The sequence below is a fragment of the Cnephaeus nilssonii genome, assembly GCF_951640355.1.
Source record: "Cnephaeus nilssonii genome assembly, chromosome: 1".
Lineage (NCBI taxonomy): Eukaryota > Metazoa > Chordata > Mammalia > Chiroptera > Vespertilionidae > Cnephaeus > Cnephaeus nilssonii.
The window spans coordinates 88,962,312-88,984,370 of NC_137072.1; the positions used below are offsets into that span (position 1 = coordinate 88,962,312).

Below are 22,059 nucleotides of genomic sequence, written 5' to 3' on the forward strand. Positions count from 1 at the left end.
AAGCAACCAATGAATGCATAAATAAGTGGAACAACAAAGCTCTATCTCTCTCTCCCTGTCCCTCGCTCTCTCAAATCAATAAATAAAATTTTTTAAAAAATGACAACCTTAGTGACTTCTCTCTTATCTGTTACTAGGAAGTGGGATAATCTTGCCCACATTAAACCCTTAATTCACCTTCCAAATCAGGATACTTTAGTAAGATACATATCAAACCTCCAGGACAAATGGGCCGGGTACAATCCAAATATGGTTACCCTTAGTAGATGGCTTTCTAAAGAGTGCAGAAAAAGTTCAGCAAAACTCTCAATGAAGTTGAAAACTTTTGAGAGATTTGCAAATTTGCCTTCAAAGTAACCACACAACGGTGCTTAAGCAACGCGGCAGCAGGCAGAAAAGGCTGGGCTGCAATTCTGCGCACGCGCACCCGAGCGCCCGCAGCCACACCAGGCCCCGCCCACCGGAGTCACGCGGAGGAGCGGCCTGGCCTCGTCACGTGACCCGGACCCCAGCTCGCCCAGGGATGGAGTCGGAAGAGGGGGCGCCGCTGTGGCGGCTGCAGAAGCTTCCAGCCGAGCGGGGCCCGCAGGTGAGGGGGGCGCGGGGCCGGGGCTGCGGGTCGGCCTGGCGGGCGGGTCAGGCCCGTCCACCCGAGACGCGTTCGCGGGCTGGGCTCGCGGCCCCGGGAAGGGGCGGGGTTTCGGGTGCCCGGCCCCCTGTTCCTCCGGGTAAGCTGTGGAGGCCGAGACTTGGGGCGCCACCTCCTCGCCGTGGCCGGGAGTTGCCCCTCGGGGGGGCTTTGCGCGCAGACTCCGTCGGGCCGGCCGCACCCTCACCCCGGTGGGGGAGGCCCGTTGCTCCCTGGGGAGGCCCGGGACCCAGTGACCCCGGGGGGCGCGGAGCTGCCACGTATCTGGGAAAGCTTACCTCGTGGACCGGTGGTTTGCACCTTCCCACCTAAGTTTCATTCATTCACTCATTCATTCATTCAACACACACCTCCCAAACGCTGCCTCCGCCCTAGGCACAGTGCTACGTGCCTGGGTTACCGTGGTGACCTGGAGAGGCATACCTGGGCCCCTCGGGGGAGCAGGGTAAAAACTGGTAAGTGCTGCCAGTAACGGGGCGACTGAATTCGGTAGCGTGTTCCAGGGGGGCCTTTCCCTAGACTCAGTCTAGAGGACAGGCAGGCTGGCAGCTCCAGCCTAAGCAGAAAGCCTCATTCATTTGTTCATCCAGCTTCTCCCGACGCCTGCCACGCGCCGAGTGCCCAGTGGTGACTGAGACCCAGTCTGTGCCCTGGGGGAGCTTGCTGTCTAGGCAGGAAACCTGGAGGTATCCAGTCCGGAGTTTGCGGGAGGGGTAGCGACCCAGGTTTGAAGGGGCAAGGGAAGGTTTTCAAAGCAGGAGCATCTGGATTTATTTCTAGGCTTAGCCCTGAAGGATGGGTAGCAACCAGACAGGCTAGAGGGGAGAGAGTGTTTCAGACAGAGGAATAGCAGCTACAAAGGCTAGAGGAGGAAGTCCCCACCGCCTCCCAGGGGGCTTTGAGGACCTGCTAGAAGCAGATGGGGGGTAGCGAAGGCAGGTGAGCAGGAGTCAGGTGGCTGCTCCTGTGTGTAGCCTTACTACGAAAGGCACTGGCATTTTGAAGTATTGCTTTGGGCAGCAGCAAAACTTGAGTGAGTTTGACAGATGAGAGAAATGTGGAGACAGTCAGTACGTATGACGGTGTTTTGACAGTGAACTGTGAAAGGAAGAAAGCCCAATGGTTGCTATAACAGGAAAATCTGACTGAGAAGTGGGGCTTCCCCCCCCGCCCCTTGAACTTTCAAGCAAAAAACGTAGCGCCCCAAGTCTTAGACCTGAGGAAATTTGCTGACCCTGAGAGAAAGCAATATATGCGATATGGAGCTTCAGCGTTAGCTCTGGGACTGTGGTTCTCATTGCCTACTCACCTCAGACCATGACTGACACTTGGTACTGTAATTAATAGGTTACTATGTTTACACCCACCATCTCCGTTCCCCGGCAGTTCAGGCCTGGTGAAGTCTTCCTTGAACACAACTTCTTAACTGGTCCTCTTGCCACTGGTCTCTCTCCTACTCTGAGCTCCTTCAGGGGAGACACTTGTTTTACATCTCCAATTCTTGAGAATTGTGTCTGGCTCAAGGTGGTTCTTAAATCGGTGTTTGTTGAGGAAAGTAATCAGTTAATGTACATTAAACTCAGCTTTATCATTGGGACAGTCATCTGGATACCAGTGATGGGCAGCTTTGCATACGTCCCTATTCTGCTCCATTCATTATGGGGGAAGGGTGGGCATGGGTGCTTAGCCTACGTAATGTGATAGAGGGGTGTGTGGTAAGTACCTTTTATAAGTTCCAAAGTTTGGCCTGCCTTTTGTCTCTGTTCCATTTTATAGTGGGGAAAGTGTGGTGGTGGTGGTGGGTGAATAGAAGGGATGAACTTACTTAATTCCTGCCAGGATAAACAACAACAACAAAATATTCTTAACCCTTTCCTTTGATTTTACAAATGAAGAAATGCATATGGCGCATTCGCCAGCTTTTGGAAGTGGGGTCACCAGTAGCTCATCTCTGTTCTGATATGTGTGGTGTTATAGAGAAGTTATTCCTTAAAATGGAGTTAATATGATCCAGGGGGAAAGAGTTGAAAGACTTGCTGCTAAAATGTATTTCCAAGCTGTTTGGCTTGAAATACTCTTTTTATAAGACATAAATAGCCCCCGAGGAAGAATACCATGTTAAGCATTTGCCTAGAATAGTGCAGGCATAGTAGGTACTCAGTTCATATATGTTAAAGGCATGGAACGTAGTAGTAGTAGTAGTAGTAGTAGTAGTAGTAACAACAGTGATGATGATGATGATGATGATAATGGCTGGCAATGTTTAAGTGCCTTGTATAAGCTAGCAATGTGGCAATCGATTTGCATGTATTCTTTTTTAATCCTTACAACATTACGAGGGTATGGATGTTGTCCTATTTTATACATGAGAAACAGAAGCACAGAACTTTTCAATAACTTGACAAAACTAGTTAAGTAGTACAACTAATATTCAGACTAGCCAGTTTCATTCCAAAATTTGCAGTCTTAATTACTGTGTTCAGTTATGTATGTGTTAGGATTTCCACTGCTGGTATTAAGGTAGGATAGAGAAAAAGGAATGTAAAAAAGGAACAGAAAGGTACTGAGGGCTTTCTTGGATGGACCAAAAGAAGTAAGTATGAATGTTGTGAAAAATGGAGGCAAGGGAAAATGTAGTTGTAGATCTACAGTAAAAGACTTTGCTCTAAGAGTTACACTTGTTGTTGTTGTAATTGGTATACATACAATGTCTAAGGAATCCCAAGATGAATCCTTTATACTCACCATCCTCCTTTCAGTAACATTGGAAAAACACCAGTGTAATCTTTTAGCTTCTGAACATGGACAAAATGATACTTTTTTGTGTGTGTTGTGTGAAGTTCTAACTTTTAATTAATAAAATAATGTTAAAAGTAGTTACTAGTACACTTCACCCTGGCTGGTGTGACTCAAGGTTGGCCCTCACCCTCACATGTTGGGATGCATGTGGGAAGCAACTAATCAATGTGTCTCTCACATAGGTATTTCTCTCTCTCTCTGTCTTTCTTTCTCTCTGCCCCCTTCCTCCCTCCCTTTCGCTCTCTAAAAATCAATGGAAAAGATATTTTCCGTGAAGATTAACAAAAGTAAATAAATAAATAGTTACATTTCAACCTCAGCTGCTCTTGCAGATGATATGAACTTCTTTCAACAAGAAAAGTTCATGTTTGCTGTAAGGGAGCTAAATCTGTTTTATAATTTTACTCATAATTACATTCATTTCGTTTTTACTCCCTAGCTTCTTCACAAAATAATTGATGGCATTTGTGGCCGAACTTATCCTCTCTACCAGGATTATCAAAGTGTTTGGGATTCCACAGAATGGATGCATGTTCTGGAAGATATTACCAAATTTTTCAAAGCTGTAGTGGGCAAAAAATTATCTGATGAAGAGGTAACTGTAGTCTAAATTCCTATATGTTATAATAGATAATAAATAGTGTTCAGATTTTTTATTAAGTTGGTCTGTAGGACACTATATAATATAAGGGCCATCATTGGTAAGTAGCTAACAAGAAAAACCTCATTATTGTAAGTAGAAAATCTCATTGTAGAAGTTCTGGGTTTTGTAGTTTTATTTAAAATGTTGTGAAACATTTAAATGTTATAGAAGAAAACTGAAAGTTAAGTAGCTGACACCTACATTCCCATTACCACAATTAAACAGTTGTTAACATTTCTGATATATTAATATAACTATACCAGCTTTTTTTGGTGGTCTCCAGATATAATCACTTTCATGCTCTTCATCAGTCAGCCCTTTTCCTTTACTTCTGTTTTGGAAAAATTTGTTAAAACCTAGTTTGCTGGTTATGTATTCTCATCTTATTCTTTTCATAGTGACAGAAGTATCTTTTTTTTCTCATTTAGTACCATTTTAAACGGTATGTGAAAGGAGAGTCGAACTATGTGTTTACATTTTAGATAGAGAGGTTCTTTCACTTATTTTATAACCATTTATTTTTATGTTCATAGATATCTCAGCAATTGAATCAGTTGAATTCATCTCATCAAGAAGCTATCATGAAATGCTTGAAAAGTAGAAAAGATGAAATTAAGCAGACTCTGTTAAATGAAATAGTTGATATTTCCTCTGCACAGCTACAGGATTTTGATTGGCAGTTAAAGGTGAGAATCTATTTATTTAGGAGTATGTTTTTATTTCTGTTTTTGAATAGGAAGAAATGTTTATTTTTTTTATAGTACGCATCTAAAATTTCATTTTGAGAATGCAGTGTCCCATAAAGATATCAAAGATCATTAAAATTATATCTTTTGTATTAACTTGACATCAGTATATTATAAATATCCAAACAAGGTGTAATAACTTTATAATGATAAATTTCATGAACTGGAGCTGTAAATCATTACGTTTCAAATAGTGGAGCTATCTATCTATCTATCTATCTATCTATCTATCTCTATATATATAAAGAGATAATATGCAAATTGTCCAGGAGGCTGTAACATCACAACCGCTCAGGAGGAGGCTGCGCACACAGGTGGGCAGGAGGGGACTGCGTGCGCAGTGAGGCAAGCCACGGATGGTGCAGGCCTGCAGCTGGCAGGCCCTCTTCTTTCTGGGCCTCTGCACGTGAGCTGCAGAGGAAACACCTTTTCTGACCGCTCATTGGCTAAGCTCCCAGTACACCACTCGCAATGCTCTTTGTAATTTGGGTAATAAGAATCTAAGGTGATCTAGGGTTTTTCCACCTCACTCCTGCAGGAAAAAACGAAGGTCCACTGCTGGAGGGGCTAAGAAATGTCATATCCTGCCCTAGCCGGTTTGGCTCAGTGGATAGAGCCTCGGCCTGCGGTCCGGGTTCAATTCTGGTCAAGGGCATGTACCTAGGTTGCAGGCCTCCCCCTGGCCGGTGGCCAGGTCAGGGCTCATGCATGAGGCAACCAATCGAAGTGTCCTTCTCACATTGATGTTTCTCTCTGTCTCTCCCTCTCTCTTCCACGCCCTTTAAAAATCAATGGAAACATATCCTCAGGTGAGGATAAAAAAAAAAAAAAAGAAAGAAAGAAGTGACATATTCTATGAAAGAGACATCTTGAAAATGCCTAAAGAAAGTTTGTCATTTTTTTGTGGTGAAGGGACTGGAGTCCGTGTTGATGAAAACACCTTGGTGGCTGCGGAGGCCGGCAGTGGCAGTAGCAGCGGGGTAATGGGGGTGGCGCCTTCCCCTGATCAGCCCAGTTGCCTCCCACAGAGGGAGGTCAGTAGGACATCCCCTGAGGGTTCCCAGACTGTGAGAGGGGGCAGGCTGGGCTGAGGGACAACCCCCCCTCCCCAGTGCACAAATTTTTGTGCACCGGACCTCTAGTATGTATATATTTAACATCTGTTTCAGGCTGGAATTTTCTAGACATTATAGTCTTCCCCAAATTGGTAAAGGTGTTTCTGTAATGTGTTATTAAAACAGCTTTAAAAACATTTTTCAAGGAGAGTCATAAAGAACAGTTTTCGTATTTTAGATCCATTGGATGCTACTTCTTCCATCCTTCCCTGTACTTGACAGTGAATAGGAGTACTTTTTTTTAATAAAATGTGTTGTTCATAAGCTCTGATCCATATTTAATATAGGCCTGTTTAATATCTATTAATTGCTGTTTCCTTCATTTTAACCAGCTTGCACTTTCCAGTGACAAGATTGCAACATTACAAATGCCACTTTTAAACCTTCATCTAGACGTAAAAGAAAATGGTGAAGTCAAACCATATTCTATCGAAATGAGTCAAGAAGAGCTACAGAACCTAATAAATTCCTTGGAAGCAGCTAATAAGGTGTTTGTTTTAATTTTGTTTTGTGGTCTAAAATGTTTAAGTTTTGATAGATACCAATAGAGCCATGTAAGAAAAAACTCATAGTTTGCTGTTAATATTTCTTTTCTTCCTGATATTTTATGTCAAGCACAGAAAATACTTTATGTTATGTATCTTTAGATTTAGACATTAACTTAATTATAACTTGTAATTTTAATTACTTTGGAGCATAATTTATCAAGTAGTTATTTTTAAAAGAATAATAGTGCTGTTCTAACAGCTAGATTTGTTTTGCTCCAGTGCACATTAATGATAAAAATTATTATTTTTTTTTACCTTGGGAATATGATATTAGTTAATTCTGAAGCGTTTTATGATTTAAAATAGCGTGATCTTGAAAAAAAGAGTGTCTTATTTAACTGGACAAATAACAGAAAATTGCTTTAACTACAGGAGACAAAAATATGCCTTATAGTTATGACAAAATCAGGTTGAGACAAGATAGAACTAATGAATGACAATGACTAAAAGCTTTACATTTACAAAGGAAGGGCTAAATAACAGTAACCATTCCCAGTGTTCAATTAATGAGAAAAATAATATTTAAATCGTAGAAACTGCTACTGTGAGGAAGATATAAAAATAATTATCTTTGTTATGTATGTTCCCTTCATTATTGCTCAGCATTTTCTCTAATGATCAATCTCAGTGACTAAAGTTAGTTTTTCTTACCAATCTTTTGCCACTGACCAATCTTCTTGTGTCTGTGTTTTTCTAAACCCTGGTATACTTCAGCTTCCCGTCATACGCTGCAGTTATTCAGCCATTTTGGTGCCTTGATGACTGGTCCACCTGCCCAGTCACCAAACTGGTACTGGCTTGCCTTTGAACGGGACTAAAGGTCTGATGGGATGTGTGGTAGAGCCTGGTATGAACGTGAAGTGATTCTGAACCATGGATCTGGCAGGCCTGTGCCATTAGTTACTGAGCAGTATATTTGTTTTCAGTTCTTGGGGCACTTCACAGACTGTAAAGCATCTCGTACAGCAGATGTTGGCATCGTTCTGATGTAAACTGATTCTCCCCTTTCCCCTTTGTTTTTAAGGTCATCCTGCAGTTCAAATAACTGGACATGATGAATACCAGCATCATCAGATTCCACTGTTACAACTGATATGACAGCAAATACTGTGTGCTCAGAAAACCTGCAATATGCTATTATGCTACTGTGAGAAAGCAGCCGTTTTGAGATGACAAAGATAAAAATTTATCAAGTTTCCTAAAGAACAGGAAATTATATGGTTGACAGGAAATGCATTAAAAAATAAAGATAAAAAGCAATAGTAGCAGTTTATATTTTCATAATGACTGTTCTGCTTCATTTATTAAATATTTGACAGATCTTTATAGATACCAAGTTTTACTGAATACTAAAAATAGGCTCTAAAGTAATGTTAACATACAAAGCACAAATAAATTTGAATCTTGCTAAAAGAAGTATGTGAATAGCAAAGATGTGTATTATGGATATATACAGTATATATATATATCTATGACTAATTTGTGATATTTTAAAAATAACTTTTAAAGACTATATAAGCTATATATAACTAAGGAGATTTCATATCTTACTCATATTTCAAAGGAAAGATTATAAAATGAAAAAATTCTTAGAGAAAGAAGCTCTTCAGATGAATTGGAAAATACTGTGTGTGTGGACAATTTTGAGTTTATGAATTCTATAAACTAAAATCTTATACTAGAACATAGGAAAAATGCAATAACACTGCTACTCTGGTATTTCTATGTCTGCTTGGAAGAGTATGAGCTGGTAAAAATATATGTCATTGTATAGTTTATATATTACTATTCAAATAGCTAAAATTATGTCCATTTTTTTTTATAAACTCTTAATATTGAATTTAACAGTTTTGGATGTTAACTTTGTTGGCACACAGATCATTTTTTAACTTCAGTTAAGTTTAAAGATAAGCATTCTGAACAAATAAAAACAATTTTATTTCAAATTACTTTCTACATAATGCAATAATACATAATTAATTGGTACCTGCTATTTGTAAGCTTTATAGCTCATTAGAGCATCAGGCTATTATCTGAGGTGTCCAGAGCAATTATTACTACTCTCATTATATATAGATGAGGATAGACTTAGAGAGGTTAATACATATCAGAGTGTAATCTAGATGGTGCTCTCAAAATGTATCTTAGACTTCTGCCACTCAGCTATTTATACGTTAACTAGAAGCCCAGTGCATGGATTAGTGCACCGGTGGGGTCCCTCGCCTGGCCTGCGGGTATCAGGCTGAAACTGGCTCTCTGATATCCCCCGAGGGGTCCCGGATTGCGAGAGGGCGGTTCTTGGGTGATGGTACCCTGGAATCAGGCTCCCTCCTCTCTGGTTCTAGGTGCATCACCTGAGAACCGCCACTGCCAAGTGACCGCAGCTCGGCAGCTCCTGCGTTGAGCGTCTTCCCCCTGGTGGTCAGTGTGCGTCATAGTTACTGGCTGGTCAGCCGGTCGCTTAGGCTTTTATATATATACTAGTAGACTAGGGGCCCGGTGCACAAAATTCTTGCACTGGTTGGGTCTCTAGTGGCCGCTGGCTGGCGCCTCCCTCCCTTCCCCTGGCTGGTCCCGCCCCCTGGTCGAACTCCTGGGTGAGGGGACAATTTGCATACTATGCTTTTATTATATAGATTATAGATGAGGAGTTGGTGCCAGAATGTTCATCAATATACTTTCTTAACTGGGAAATTTTGGTTAGGAAAAAATATATATCAGCTGAACTAAACAGTGTGCTTAGGAAGGTAGTTGATTGATCTTGTGCAGGTTCCTCATGTCATTTTTGAAGGTCCTTCTGTATTTCTACCCTCCATACAGCACTTCCTATCTGAGAAGGAAAAAAATCTTGGTCTACTTAGTACCACATTATCACTACATTAGCATATTGAAATCTGACTGATATACTATAAACTGCACATATACAATCTGACAAGTTTTGATATATGTACACCCGGGAGAGCATCACCTCAATCAAGGTGGTGAACATTAGTCACTCCTGAAAGTGTCCTATTCCTTTGTAATCCCGCTCCTGTGCCCTTCCCCCACCCAGAGAACTGCTGATCTGCTTCCTGCCATGAAAGATTCCAATTTGTTCACATTTTCAAGGGTTTAATGTAAGCAGAATCAAGCAGTTTATACTGTGTGTGATCGGCTCCTTTCAGCATTATTTTGAGCTCATCTATATTGTTGCATATAGCAATAGTTCACTCTTTACTGTCAAGTATTCTGCTGTAAAAGTCTACCCGGATTTGTTCATCCACCTATTAATGAATATTTTGGTTGTTCAAATTTTTTGGTATAACACACTGAATGCTGTGAAATTCTTGTACATGTCTTTATGTGGACACTAGAGGCCCAGTGCTTGAAATTCGTGCACGGGTAGGGTTCCTAGCGGCTGCCGGTTGCTGGCTGGGGCCTCCCTTCGCACCCGCCTTGGCCTGGCACCACCTGCTCCACCATCCCACCATGCTCACCTGCTCCACCATCCCACCATGGTCCTGCTCTCCTCGGGGGCCCATCATGTTCCACGCCGCCCCCTGGTGGTCAGCGCACATCTAACTCCTGGCTAGTTGAATTCCTGCCTGTGGGGACAATTTGCATATTAGCCTTTTATTATATAGGCTAAGCTTTCCTATGAATACTTAGGAACAAAATGATTGGACATGTGGTAGGTTTATATTTTCAAGAAGCTGCTAAACTATTTTCCAAAGTGATTTTACCATTTTACATTCCATACCAAAATCTATGAAAATTCCTCCTCCACATCCTTACCAACACTTGTCAGTCTTTTTAATTTCAGCTATTCTAATAGGTGTGTAGTGGTATCCCATTGTGGTTTTAATAAAACTAATGATATTGAGTGTCTTTTCATGTGCTTACTTGCCATCTGTATATCATTGTAAACGTTCACAGGTGGGTTTTTATGTGGACACAGGTTTTCAAATTGTTTAGATCTGTTGCCCATTTTTAAATTGGACTGTTTTCTTATTATTGAATTTTGGATGTTCTCTATGTAGCCTGGCTATAATCTTTATCATATGTATGTCTTGTAAGCATTTTTTTCCCAATCTGTAGCTTGTTCTTTTCTTTCTGTAAATAGACTATATTTGTTTAGAACAGTTTTAGATTTACAGAACAATTGAGCAGGTAAGTACAGATAGATCCCATATACCACACATGCATTTTCCCCAGATTATTAATGTGTAATATTAGTATTGTACATTTATTATAATTAATGACCTAATATAAGTATATTATTTTAAACTAAGTTCCATAGTTTATTCAGACTTCATACCTAATGTTCTTTTAATAATATGTTCCAGTGAGGTTGTTTTAAATATTTGTAGTACAGTTAAGTTTTTTTTATCATCGTCTATTACTTGCTGGGATCCGACTTCCTAAGTGATTTTTAAATTTGTGTACATTAAGCTTCACTCTTTGTGTTGAATAGTGCTGAGTTTTGACAAATGCCTAAGGTCATGTATCCTCTGCACAGAATAGTTCAATACCCTAAAAATCCTCTGTGCTTTACCTATTCACCCCTTTACACCCTCTGAACGCCAGACAACCAGCGATTTAAAAAAAAATGTTTATAATAGTTCTACCTTTTCCAAACAAAACACACACACACAAAACAAACCCCACCTAACATGAGCTCTACCTTAGCAAACATTTTAGTGTTCAGTGCAGTATAAACTCTGCACATCAATGTACAGCAGATCTCTCGACCGTTTTCATCTGTGTCACTGAAACTACGCATAGCACAGCAGCTCTCCAATCCCATTCCCTAGCCCCTGGCAACCACCTTCTGCGTTCTGCTCCATGAGTCTGTCCACTTTAGATACTACATATGAGCGGAATCATGCCGTATTTTTCCCTCTGTACGAGCTTATTTCACTTACCATACTGTCCTCAAGGTTCATTATGGTAAGTGATTTACCACAGCAGTTTAACAACAGTGTGCCACAAGAATTTTTAAAACACCTGACTGTTTAGTCACAGGCACTGATCTCTTTTAACTTAGATTGTCAAATAAAAAAATGACAACAGCCAACACAACAATAACCATGTCCTCTCCCCCTGGCCAGGCTGGCTGGACCCCACCCATGCACGAATTCATGCACCGGGCCTCATATATATATATATATATATATATATATATATATATATATATATATATATATATCCTACCTAATAAAAGAGTAATATGCAAATTGACCATACCTTCGCTACGCACAAGCCATGTCCACCAGCCAATCAGGGTGAGTATGCAAATTAACCCAACCAAGATGGTGGTTAATTTGCATACATACCTGGGTCTGGGGAACCTCCTCGGCACCTAGGTCACTCCCAGCCGGCCATCAGGCAGAGGCTTTAGGCGTGGGAAGGGGCTGAGCCTGCCATCAGAGGGACGGGGGTCCCCTTCCCAAGCCTATAGCCTGGGGCGGAGGCTTTAGGCCTGGGAAGGGCCAAGCCTTCGATCGGAGGTGCGGGGGTGGGCTGGGGGGGGAGGACCCCTTCCCAAGGATAAAGCCTGGGGCGGAGGCTTTAGGCTTGGGAAGGGGCCAAGCCTATTATCGGAGGTGCGGGGGGTGGGGAGGGACCCCTTCCCAAGCCTAAAACCTGGGGCGGAAGCTTTAGGCTTGGGGAGGTGCTGGGGGAGACTTTAGGCTTGGGAAGGGGCTGAGCCTGCGATCGGAGGTGAGGGGGTGGCCGAACCCCTTCCCAAGCCTAAACCTGGGGAGGAGGCTTTTGGCTTGGGAAGGGGCTGAGCTTGGAATCAGAGGGAAGGGGAAAAAATCAATGGAAAGATATCCTCAGGTGAGGATAAAAAGAAAAATAAAGAAATGTCATATTCTATGAAAGACACATCTTGAAAATGCTTAAAGAAAGTTGTTATTTTTTCATGGTGAAGGGACTGGGGTCTGTGTTGATGAAAATACCTGGGCGGCTGCAGTGACTGGCAGTGGCTGCAGCAGAGGGGTGATGGGGTGGGTGCCTTACCCTGATCAGCCCGGTCGCCTCAAGCAAAGGGAGGCCAGACTGTGGCTTAGGTCTGCTCCCAATGGAGAGTGGGCTTAAGCCATCCATAGGACATCCCCTGATGGCTCCTAGTATGTGACAGGGGGCAGGCTGGGCTGAGGGACCCCTCCCCAGTGCACGAATTTCATGCACCGGGCCCCTAATACACACACACGCGCGCACACACACACACACACACACACACACACACACACTGAGTGGCAGCCCAAGACCCCTTGGGGAATGTCCACCTGCTGGCTTAGGCCCGCTGGCAGTCAGACATCCCTCTCGCAGTCCGGGAGCCCTCAGGGAGCAGGCCTAAGCCATTAGTCAGACATCCTTAGCGCTGCCACGGAAGCGGGAGAGGCTCCTGCCACTGCTGCTGCGCTGGCCAGCCATGAGCCAGCTTCTGGCTGAGCAATGCTCCTCCTGTGGAAGTGCAGTGACCACCAGGGGGCAGCTCCTGCATTCAGCGTCTGCCCCCTGGTGGTCAGGGCGTGTTAGAGTGACCGGTTTTTCCCAGTTGTTCCGCCATTAGGGTCAATTGGCATATTACTCTTTTATTGTATAGGATAGTTATCTTTTTAAGTCAAAGTGGTACAGAAATAAGTCCTGAAATTGAGGGAAAAGTGTTGGTGTTTCCCCGCCAATTGTTGGATAATACTGCAAAGAATTTCTTCCAAATGTAAGGGTTTTGCTTTGTATTTTTGCCATAAAAGCTCTACAATGATAGAGTCAGAATTTTAAACATTTTAAATATTGTACAAATATGTCTGAAGTTGTGCATGTTTTTACAATAGTACGAAGTAAACTTTTTACAGGTAGGCATTTTGAATAAAAAAATCTTTTATTTGTCTTAGGAATAAACAAGCGAACATAAACAGTACATATTTACAGCAGTAAACTACACTTCAGAAGCTGCACAACGGCTTTTGGAGGAATAGCTGATGGTTTTTCACACCAGCCTTCAAATGTGTTTTCTTTAATCCGCTGCAACGTTTAAAATCTTAGAGTCCAACGTAAAGAAAACAGCAACTTAGTTTATAGCAAAGCCACATCATTAACACAACTACTGAGTGAACTACAGTCCTGTGACTGCTAGGGTATCTGTGAGTCCTGAAATTGAGGGCACAAGTGTGTCTTGTGCCCTTACCTGATTGCATGTAAGTTGGTTTTGCATTGTACAAGAATACACGATTACTCAATGAATGATTACGAATAGAAAAAAAGGCCATGAAGGGTAAAGGGGGCAGGAATCAGAGGATGCCGAACAGTTTCTTATTCACTGATTCACTGCTTAGAAGAAAAATTTGTTTCTTCTTTCATGTGTATAGATCACAGTCTACAGGCTTCATGGATCTTGCCCACAGATAGTTTTTGAGATAGCAAAGGCATAACGTCACATATTTTAAGCACACAACAAGGAATGACTGAAACAGCTAGAATATTTTAATCAAATCCTTAACAGAAAGGAGACACTCAAGCACACTTTAGGAAAGTTTGCTTCCAAATGTAAAAAGCAACTACAGAAAATCATACAAGTTTCACTAGACAGAGCCGCAGTTTCAGTCAGAAAATGCTCATCGATGAATACAAAATAGAAACTTGAATTATAAAAGTAAGGAGTCTACCCTTCTTTTCTTGACATTTGTTAAACCTGTCTCATTTTATTAAAATTTCTCTAGGTTTCCAGAAATACTCGTTCTTGCCATTTAGCTTTATTTGGGGTCTGGTAGATATACAAAAGTATCTGTTTATATAAGAAAGCAAATACTTTTATGTCAAAAGAGCAAAAGAACATTAAAATATTGTGATTTACGTTTCTTTGCAATGAAAGGAGTTCTGCCTGCTGACAAATAAAAGAGGAAGAGAACTGATACCAATCCGATAGGGACGAGCTAAGTCATGTTTGGTAGGAGGGTGTCTAGACAATTTGGCAAATTGACTAGTGGAGTTTTGAAGTCACGAGGAATCAAACGACTAACATTTTCTAACCTATTTGGTGAGTTTAGCCTAACGGAATCGGAGAGGCAACGGACGTTGTGAAATAATTTCTCTCTGTATGCCGGTACAGGTAGCCCCTGCTTCGGAGAGCCCAGCTGTTCAGGACAGGGTGCCATGAACGAAACTAGCAGGAGTCTGATTTGGAAAGGTTAGCTGACTTTTGGATTTTCCATGACACTGCAGCGAGTTAGAATAATTTTTGGATTGGATCAAGGTTTAGGTGAGGTGGTAGCCAAAGAGGTGTTCCATTGCTGGCAGGATAATAATCTTCTCATTCTTGAGCCTAACGAATCCTGCTTTCCCAAACCTCCAGAATCACCATGCAAAGACCTTTGCCAGGTCTCCCCAGATCAAGGAGTGAAATAACTATTCAGGCACGATGGAAAGCCAAGGGAATTCTGCAAGCAAGCCACCCTAACCCAGCAGATGCACTGCTCTCAGAAACAGTGTTATTTGTGTCTATACAATATTAAACTTTCCGAGTTACATTTCCACTGACCTTTCAAATAACATGTCAACATCATTTCACACTAGTCATTAGGTTCCGATCACAATGGCATCAAAGGCCGCCTGGCGGTCAAAAAGCTTATTTAAAGACGCCAAACAGTTTTTGCTCCTTGTAAACGTTTATATCATTGGGGATTTCCAGAAACTTCCTGCAACCTAATGACTTTGTAGTAATGCCACGTGGTAGTTTTATCGAGAGGGTTCGTGGTCCTCTCTACACGGAGGAGTAGAGCAACGCGGTCAATGAATATATGCCTACCTGGTCACAAGAGTTCCTTACTTAGAAGCATAGTGGGTGTTCTGAACGGGAAATGTCACTTGGACATGTAATTCTGTTTCTATGACACTGCAGTAAGTTAGAATAATCAAGGGGATTCCTTAAAAAAAAATGTCTTGGGGCACTGTTGCAAAATATAAAGTATTTCAAGCTTTATCCAATGAGTATTTTTAAAAGATGTAGGAAACAGATTAATGTGAGTTCATTAGCTTAAAAAAAAGAAAAGAAATTCGGTGTATTTGGGGGAATATTACGTAGAAAAATATGTTATCTAGTGAAAGTGGGGTGGCTGGTTGCCACTCTGAGGTAAGGCTTGCAAATGATATATTTCCTATGCTAACGTGTAAATAATAGAGCAGAGCAGGAAAGTCAACTACTGAAAGGGGGAGAAAATGTATTTTACCATACATCTATCTATGCAGTCTTGAGGGACAGTGATGAAGGTCAAGAACTGCCCATTCCTCTAGATAGTTCTAAACTCCTGTTTATTTCTTGGCAGGAATGAAATTGGGCGTGCAATGCTCTCTGTAAGTATTATCTGAATTCTCAAGTTTCCCAACTATGCAGTGTAGCCCCAGCGTGGAGCACCAACAGCCCCACAGAACCTAGATTTAAAAGGCGTGTAAGAAGGCAAACATGGGGAAATGAGGAAAACTGAATTTTAAATAAAGATTCTCCTTTTTCCATAAAGGGAAAGCAGTAGTTATCGGCACAGAATGTTCCATTCTGCCAGAACTGGTAGAATCTAGAAGGGTGGTATTAGGATTCCGTCTGTTTAGTCATAAGCGATGGGAAAATCATCTCAGTGACCACTGTGCACAGACCCCAGCCTGGGTTCAGTGTAACTTTGCCTGCAGTTTTTAAACTCACTTAGAGATTTGTGGACATGCCAGTAGGCTCTCTAGAGCTCAAATAACATGGGGGGAGTGTGGAGGAAGCACCTGCCTCACAGGGTAGTAACTGTAATGCTGAAGTACTGCCCCTTAGAGACATGTTTCTCTGTGGCTGCAATCACCAAGGCAGTTTAATCAGCATTAACAGACCTTCTACCATGTGAAGAATAATAGATGCTTTGGGCAATGCAACGGAATGAGAAAACGGGGCATTTACCCTTAAGGATCTTATACTTTATTTAGGGAGGCAGAGCATCTATTTGCAATAGTTCTGGGAAATGCACAAATGGAATACCTATTATTAGGACAAAATGGTCATAAGAATTGAGGGAGGACTAGCAGGAGAGTGAACAGAATGTGGGAAGGTTGCTCCTGGTTGGCTTTTGGATGATGTTGGCCTGATTTATAATCCTGTTGGGAAGGAGAGAGGGAGAGGGAAGCCTGGGTAATGGGGATACAATGTAAAGCTTCAAGCATAGCAACAAGAACCTCTTGGGATGTGTGGCCACGGCAGTGGGAGGGTAGGGAAAACCTGAAGATTAGCTTGCTGGGTGCTGAGAAGGGGAACAAGGAGAAAGAAGGTGCCCATTAGTGGTGGAGAAGTCAGGTCAGACTTCACAAATGATTCCATAGGGAGCCAAGACATACATTTTCTCCAAGGTGTTAACATTAAGTTATTAATATTTCTCAGACCCTCCAGGAATGGGAATTATGAGAGCTGATTATTAGTGTGACTATATAACTTACCATGTAAATGGACAATTTGGGAGTGAAAGGTGGTTCTATTGATAATTACGCACCCCTGGGACTGTCTGACTGTCTTAGGAAAGCTGGGTCATACGTTCCCTAACAATGTTAAGCAAAAAGAACCAGGGCACAATTTAGGCTATTCAGTTGCTGTGAAAATGATTCCTTCTGTGCTTTCCTTCAAGAGAAGAATGAAGGGCTTTGGTGTGAGGGCTGGGGGAAGAGTAGAGGAGAAGGATAAAAGGAGAACTAGACAGTGTACTGGGCATACACAGAATCTAGCTGTTGGGAGTGGAAAATTTTCTCTTTCCTCCCACTCTCCACTCACTTTTAAACTAATCAAGACCGGGATCATCAAGGCAAGAAGAACATAAGCCAGCGACAGGGTCCAGGAACGGGGAGCAACATTGAAGGGGTTTGCAACAGCATTTCTGCTCCGATGTTACTCAGAAGTTGGCTTTTCCACTCACGAGGGGTATTTCTTGGCGTTTCCCAACTGAGTGACATCCTCTGGAGACCTGAAAGTAGAGACCACCCTGATTTATCTTACCTGAGGGCCTCTGATGCTCTTAAAGGGAAATTCCATTACCAAAATCATAAAATAATTTTTTTTTGCCAGTTGCCTGCCAACTTAACTTTATGTTCTATATATTTTTAAAAGGAACATAGAAAAGTATTAAATTCAATTCACTTGACACCTGATGGCTTCCTCCCAAAGACACGCAACAAGGAACGTTATTAACTTTGTGGGGCTAGGTTAGCAGAGGCCATGGTCCTCCTAGGCATTTCTGGGACTCTCCTAAACAAATGAAAACAACTCCCTTTGAAATTTAGTTCTGGAAGGGAGGTTGGAGCTCATCTGGTGGCATGTCCGAAGTCACACAGTTGGGCAGTGGTAGAGACAGCAAAAGGCCGGGTCACACAGTCTGAACTCCAAGGTGTTGTGTATCCCACTATAATTTCCCTCTGCCGACCACGCAGCTCATTTATTTATGGTTAACTTTTAACGTTAGGTTGCACATTGCTAAGTATAACGTTTAGAGAACTCGCTGTTTTCTAAGTATAGAAATGCTATCTAGAGGAAAAAGAGGTTCTACACATTTTATAGGGGAAACTTAGTTTGCATTATGACCTGTCCAATTACTAACTATATTTAATGTCTGCTAGAAGGTCAAGGCAGAGTAGGTAGGGTGAATCACAGGGGTGAAAATCTGTAATAGGAATAAGATGCAGAAAGGGTAAAATGGGTCAAGTTCCTGGAGGGTAGTTTGTAACTAGTCGTGTGCTACGTGAATGATAAGCTATCCTGGGAGGAATAATAGATTTTTAAAGGGTGTACAATTAATATAGCTGAAGGAGGGTATGAGTAACGGAGTTTGAAGAAAAAGAATTGATCCTGCATGAATTCACCGTATTACAGCTATAACGTAAAGAGATGGTATTACCATCCAACATTGGTGTAGATACACATTTTCCTAGGCTTCCGCTGATGATTTTTATTTCCACTTTAGTTTGAATTACACTGGGAGAGAGAAGGTTTATGTAAACATATATACTCTTCACGTCAAGGCTGAAAAGCAGAAAAAACGAACCCCAGGCAGTTCAGCAGAGGCCATGTGAGCACACAAGCGGCCTCCCCAGGCCCCTTAAAGGCGACAGGAGAAGGAATGTGGGGAAGTTATTAAAATTTATTATTATTTTTGGTGTGGATTCAACTGAAGATGTGCAGTATAAGTCCACAGAAGCTGAAGCTTTCAGCCATTCATGGGCACAATAGCTTTTGAGGTTTGAAATGAGAAAGAGGAAACATACATGAATCAGTTTCATTGGGTTAAGGCATGAGGGTTGGGGTTCTGTGGCGCTGGGAAGGGATGAACACAAGAGAGGTAATCTATTTCACACAGCCACACCTGCAAAACGCACACACACATCGTATTTTAATACTCTGCACTTATAAAAGTTATACTGGAAAATGTCCCCCCTCCCCCATTTCTCTTCAAAAGGAAGCCCAGGGAGACTAGGGGCCAGAGAGCAGCACTGGTTGCGCCTATTTGTCCTCTGGCTTCCCCTGGGGCTGCTTTAAGCTAGTGAATCTGTGACCCTGTATACCTAAGGCAAATGCACCAAGTTATTTGGCCTCTCTTTTAATGATTTTTATATTTATTTTTTTATTGTATTTGTTTACAATTTATTATGGTGCTTTTATACAAAATGAGTAAAGAAAAGAGTTATCCTCAGCGTTTTTAGCTTTGAGAGCTAATAGGAGGTGTACCCTGCCATTGCCAGAGTGGCTCATCAAAACACTTACTATTTTCCCCTCTTGTATTGTTTATTTGGCCTGCCTTAGTAGACAGAAATTCAGATAAGTTGAAAGGTTGAAGTGGATGAGTGAGGAGGGGGAAAAAGACTTTTTCATCTTTTTCCTTCTTGCCCATGCCTGTTAGTGATTTATGTTTATTCATTTATTTTTCTATTGTCTGCAGAAAAAGTGCAGGCAGAGTTGTTCAATGGAATGGAGTTCTTTTCCCAGCTGGCTCAGAACTACCACACCGACGTTTCCCACACTTATTTCCTACTGAAGCCTTTGTGGTGAGTGCTGGTTGCTCCAGGATGTGCAAGGTGAGTAGGGGCCAATCAGGGACGGCTGTGAGCCCCTGGATGTACCAAGGACTCTTTGATTAGGAAAAACAAAACAGGCGTTAGACATCTTGAGTTCCAATAAGGAAATTCTTGCTCCTGGAGAAGTAAAAGCTAACTCCAAACTCTTTCCCATACCCTACCAGGACCTTAGTATGTTCTGGTTTGCAACGCTCCTATTAAAAAGCATTCCCTTTCAAATGTTTGCTTTTGAGTTGTAACCTCTAACAATTAATTTTCTGCCAGTATCATTGATTTCAGTTAACTAGAAAAAGCACGTTTAAAGTAAAAAGCACATTGTATTTTGAATGTAGAAATTGATTAGTTCGAACAGGATATTTTTCTTATTCAACTGATGGTAGCTCCTCATTGGCACATCTTGGAACCAAAATGTCTCACAGTGATGGCTCCCTGCACCCGTCTGGCACTTAAAATGCTGGCACAAAAAGCCCTGTCTTGCCAAGTTCTGACCTCTGAGAAAGACATTGGACTCTCTAAAACATTCCTAAGAAAAATACCAATCTATGTCCCTGCTTGCTTGGATATTGTGAACTTCTGTGGACACTACCACCCTCTCTGGGACTGCCAGTTTGCATGGAAACACATCTATGGCATCACATCCCACCATTCTGAATGTCTTTTTCAAGAATATCAGGACTGGGGAGAAATGCATTTGAGAGTACTTAGTTATCAAATTCTCTTTTAAGTTTAATTAGCACACATCAAACATATCTTGGGCCTCCCCAGTTGTAAAACATCTGTTTTCATTCCCAAGATTTCTCTTTACCTTTAAAGATAGTGACACGGTTCCCTCTGGGTCTCTCAGAAATGAGCCAGCCAGCTTGCGTTACCAATGTCATTTGCTATCTCTTCCTTTTCTCCTTCCCATCGTTTGGACAGTCGACTGTTGACCCTGATGAAATCCATCCATCCGCTTCTAGACTTATTAGAAGTTCTGGGAAACATCGTGGAAGGGGAAAAAGTTCCAAGGTGAAGCATTGGTGCCAAGGAAGCTTCGGATCACCTGTGGGTTTTGATCATCTCTTCCACTCCTTACCCCCTGAAGAGCACAGGTAATTCGGTATCGGAATATATAAACAGCCGCGAGTGACTCAGAAACACGTCCCCTTTGCAGGAGGAGCGGCTGGCTACAGGCTCTGTCTCTGCGGGTGCGCTGTCCCCGAGCCCCGCAGGCAGCGACTGTCCCTCCCGGCGGGACAGTGGTCACAGACACCTGGCAGAGTTACACACGTGCACACGGAACATGGCGGCGAGAGAGCAAGGGCTAAAAAGCTTCTGGTTTGGACCCACATCACTAGTCATTTCACTTCATGGAGGAAAGCGAGTGCCTTAGAAGCTGACGGTATTTACAATGCTCAGCGGTTTCAGGTGCCCGCCCAAAGCCGAGGACCGCCACGCAGCAGGGACAGTTCAGTGGACTATGTACAGAATTTACAGGGAAGTTTACAGAAGAGTCTACATCCCATGACCAAGTGGACCTTGTTGTTTACTTGTTTGCGTTCAGAAAAACCGAGATCGTTTTGTGTGTCCTCCGCATCCCAGTAACTGCTAACGGAACCAACATGAACAAACGCTGGCACGTTGCCTTTTGCTTCCCTCTGGGATACACGATTACACTTTGATTAGAAAAAAATAAAATAAAAATGTGGCATTATCACCCTTTGGTAAGATACTATTCAAAATGGTCTGTGTAAGAAATCTTGGAGATAGTTTCCTTCTAGCATTATAAATTGTACCTTGTTTTTTTGTTGAACTTGGCAAATTTTAATTGCGCTCTTTTTGAAATGAATATTTATAAAGTAGTCATTGATTTTTTTTTTTTAGAAAGATGGAATTTAGTCAACATTTCTGTAGATTGTACAAACTGTTTGTTTAAGGAAAGCCTACACTTGGAATCCCTAAAGCAAACTTTATTCTCTGCACCACATTTTTCTCTTGGCACTTTCAAACTCTTTCACTGATTGTAATGCACAGTAAGATGGTTTGTATGAAAACACGTATCATTTAATCAGCAGAATGACCGCCCAGTCTGCTGCTTCTATTTGGCAACGTAGAGAATGGAGGCGACAGCCTCCAGCAATTCAAGCCAAACACATCTGTACCTGGGTCTTTGCTTCACGAAGCTGGTAAGGGTAACACACGTCACCCCTGATATTTTCAGCCAAACGACGTGAGTGGTAGGGATGGATGTGCAGTCATCACTGTCAAGTGAAAGGTGGGATGCGTGCGGGGTTTCACAGGTTACATTGACGACACAATATATGTCACCGTTTATGGATTGTGAACATGGGGGTCCCCTGGACGTGACTGTAGCATAAGAGAGTCCATACAATTTTCAGCCTCGCTGCCACTTCCGTCGTGAAGGAGATTATGGCTATTTTCATGGCAAGAAGAAAATAACCGAATAATAGTTGAACCCCTGTTTCAGGCCTTGGTCTGAACCTTTCAG

The 22,059-nt window shown here is 42.1% G+C and overlaps 1 protein-coding gene across 1 annotated transcript; it reads left to right on the forward strand.

Annotated features, from left to right (window-relative positions):
* Positions 1-481: 481 nt before the first annotated feature.
* COMMD8 (COMM domain containing 8) lies at positions 482-10,684 on the forward strand. Its single transcript, XM_079771094.1, has 5 exons — positions 482-589; positions 3,888-4,043; positions 4,625-4,777; positions 6,285-6,440; positions 7,525-10,684. The coding sequence occupies exons 1-5, from the start codon at positions 524-526 to the stop codon at positions 7,543-7,545; spliced, it is 552 nt and encodes a 183-aa protein (XP_079627220.1). The 5' UTR covers positions 482-523; the 3' UTR covers positions 7,546-10,684.
* Positions 10,685-22,059: the final 11,375 nt, after the last annotated feature.

Coding starts and splice junctions, on each gene's coding strand:
- COMMD8 (XM_079771094.1), top strand. CDS start 524: ATGGAGTCGGAAGAGGGGGCGCCGCTGTGGCGGCTGCAGAAGCTTCCA. Junction 4,044..4,624: donor AAAAATTATCTGATGAAGAG/GTAACTGTAGTC, acceptor TTATGTTCATAG/ATATCTCAGCAATTGAATCA. Junction 4,778..6,284: donor ATTTTGATTGGCAGTTAAAG/GTGAGAATCTAT, acceptor CATTTTAACCAG/CTTGCACTTTCCAGTGACAA.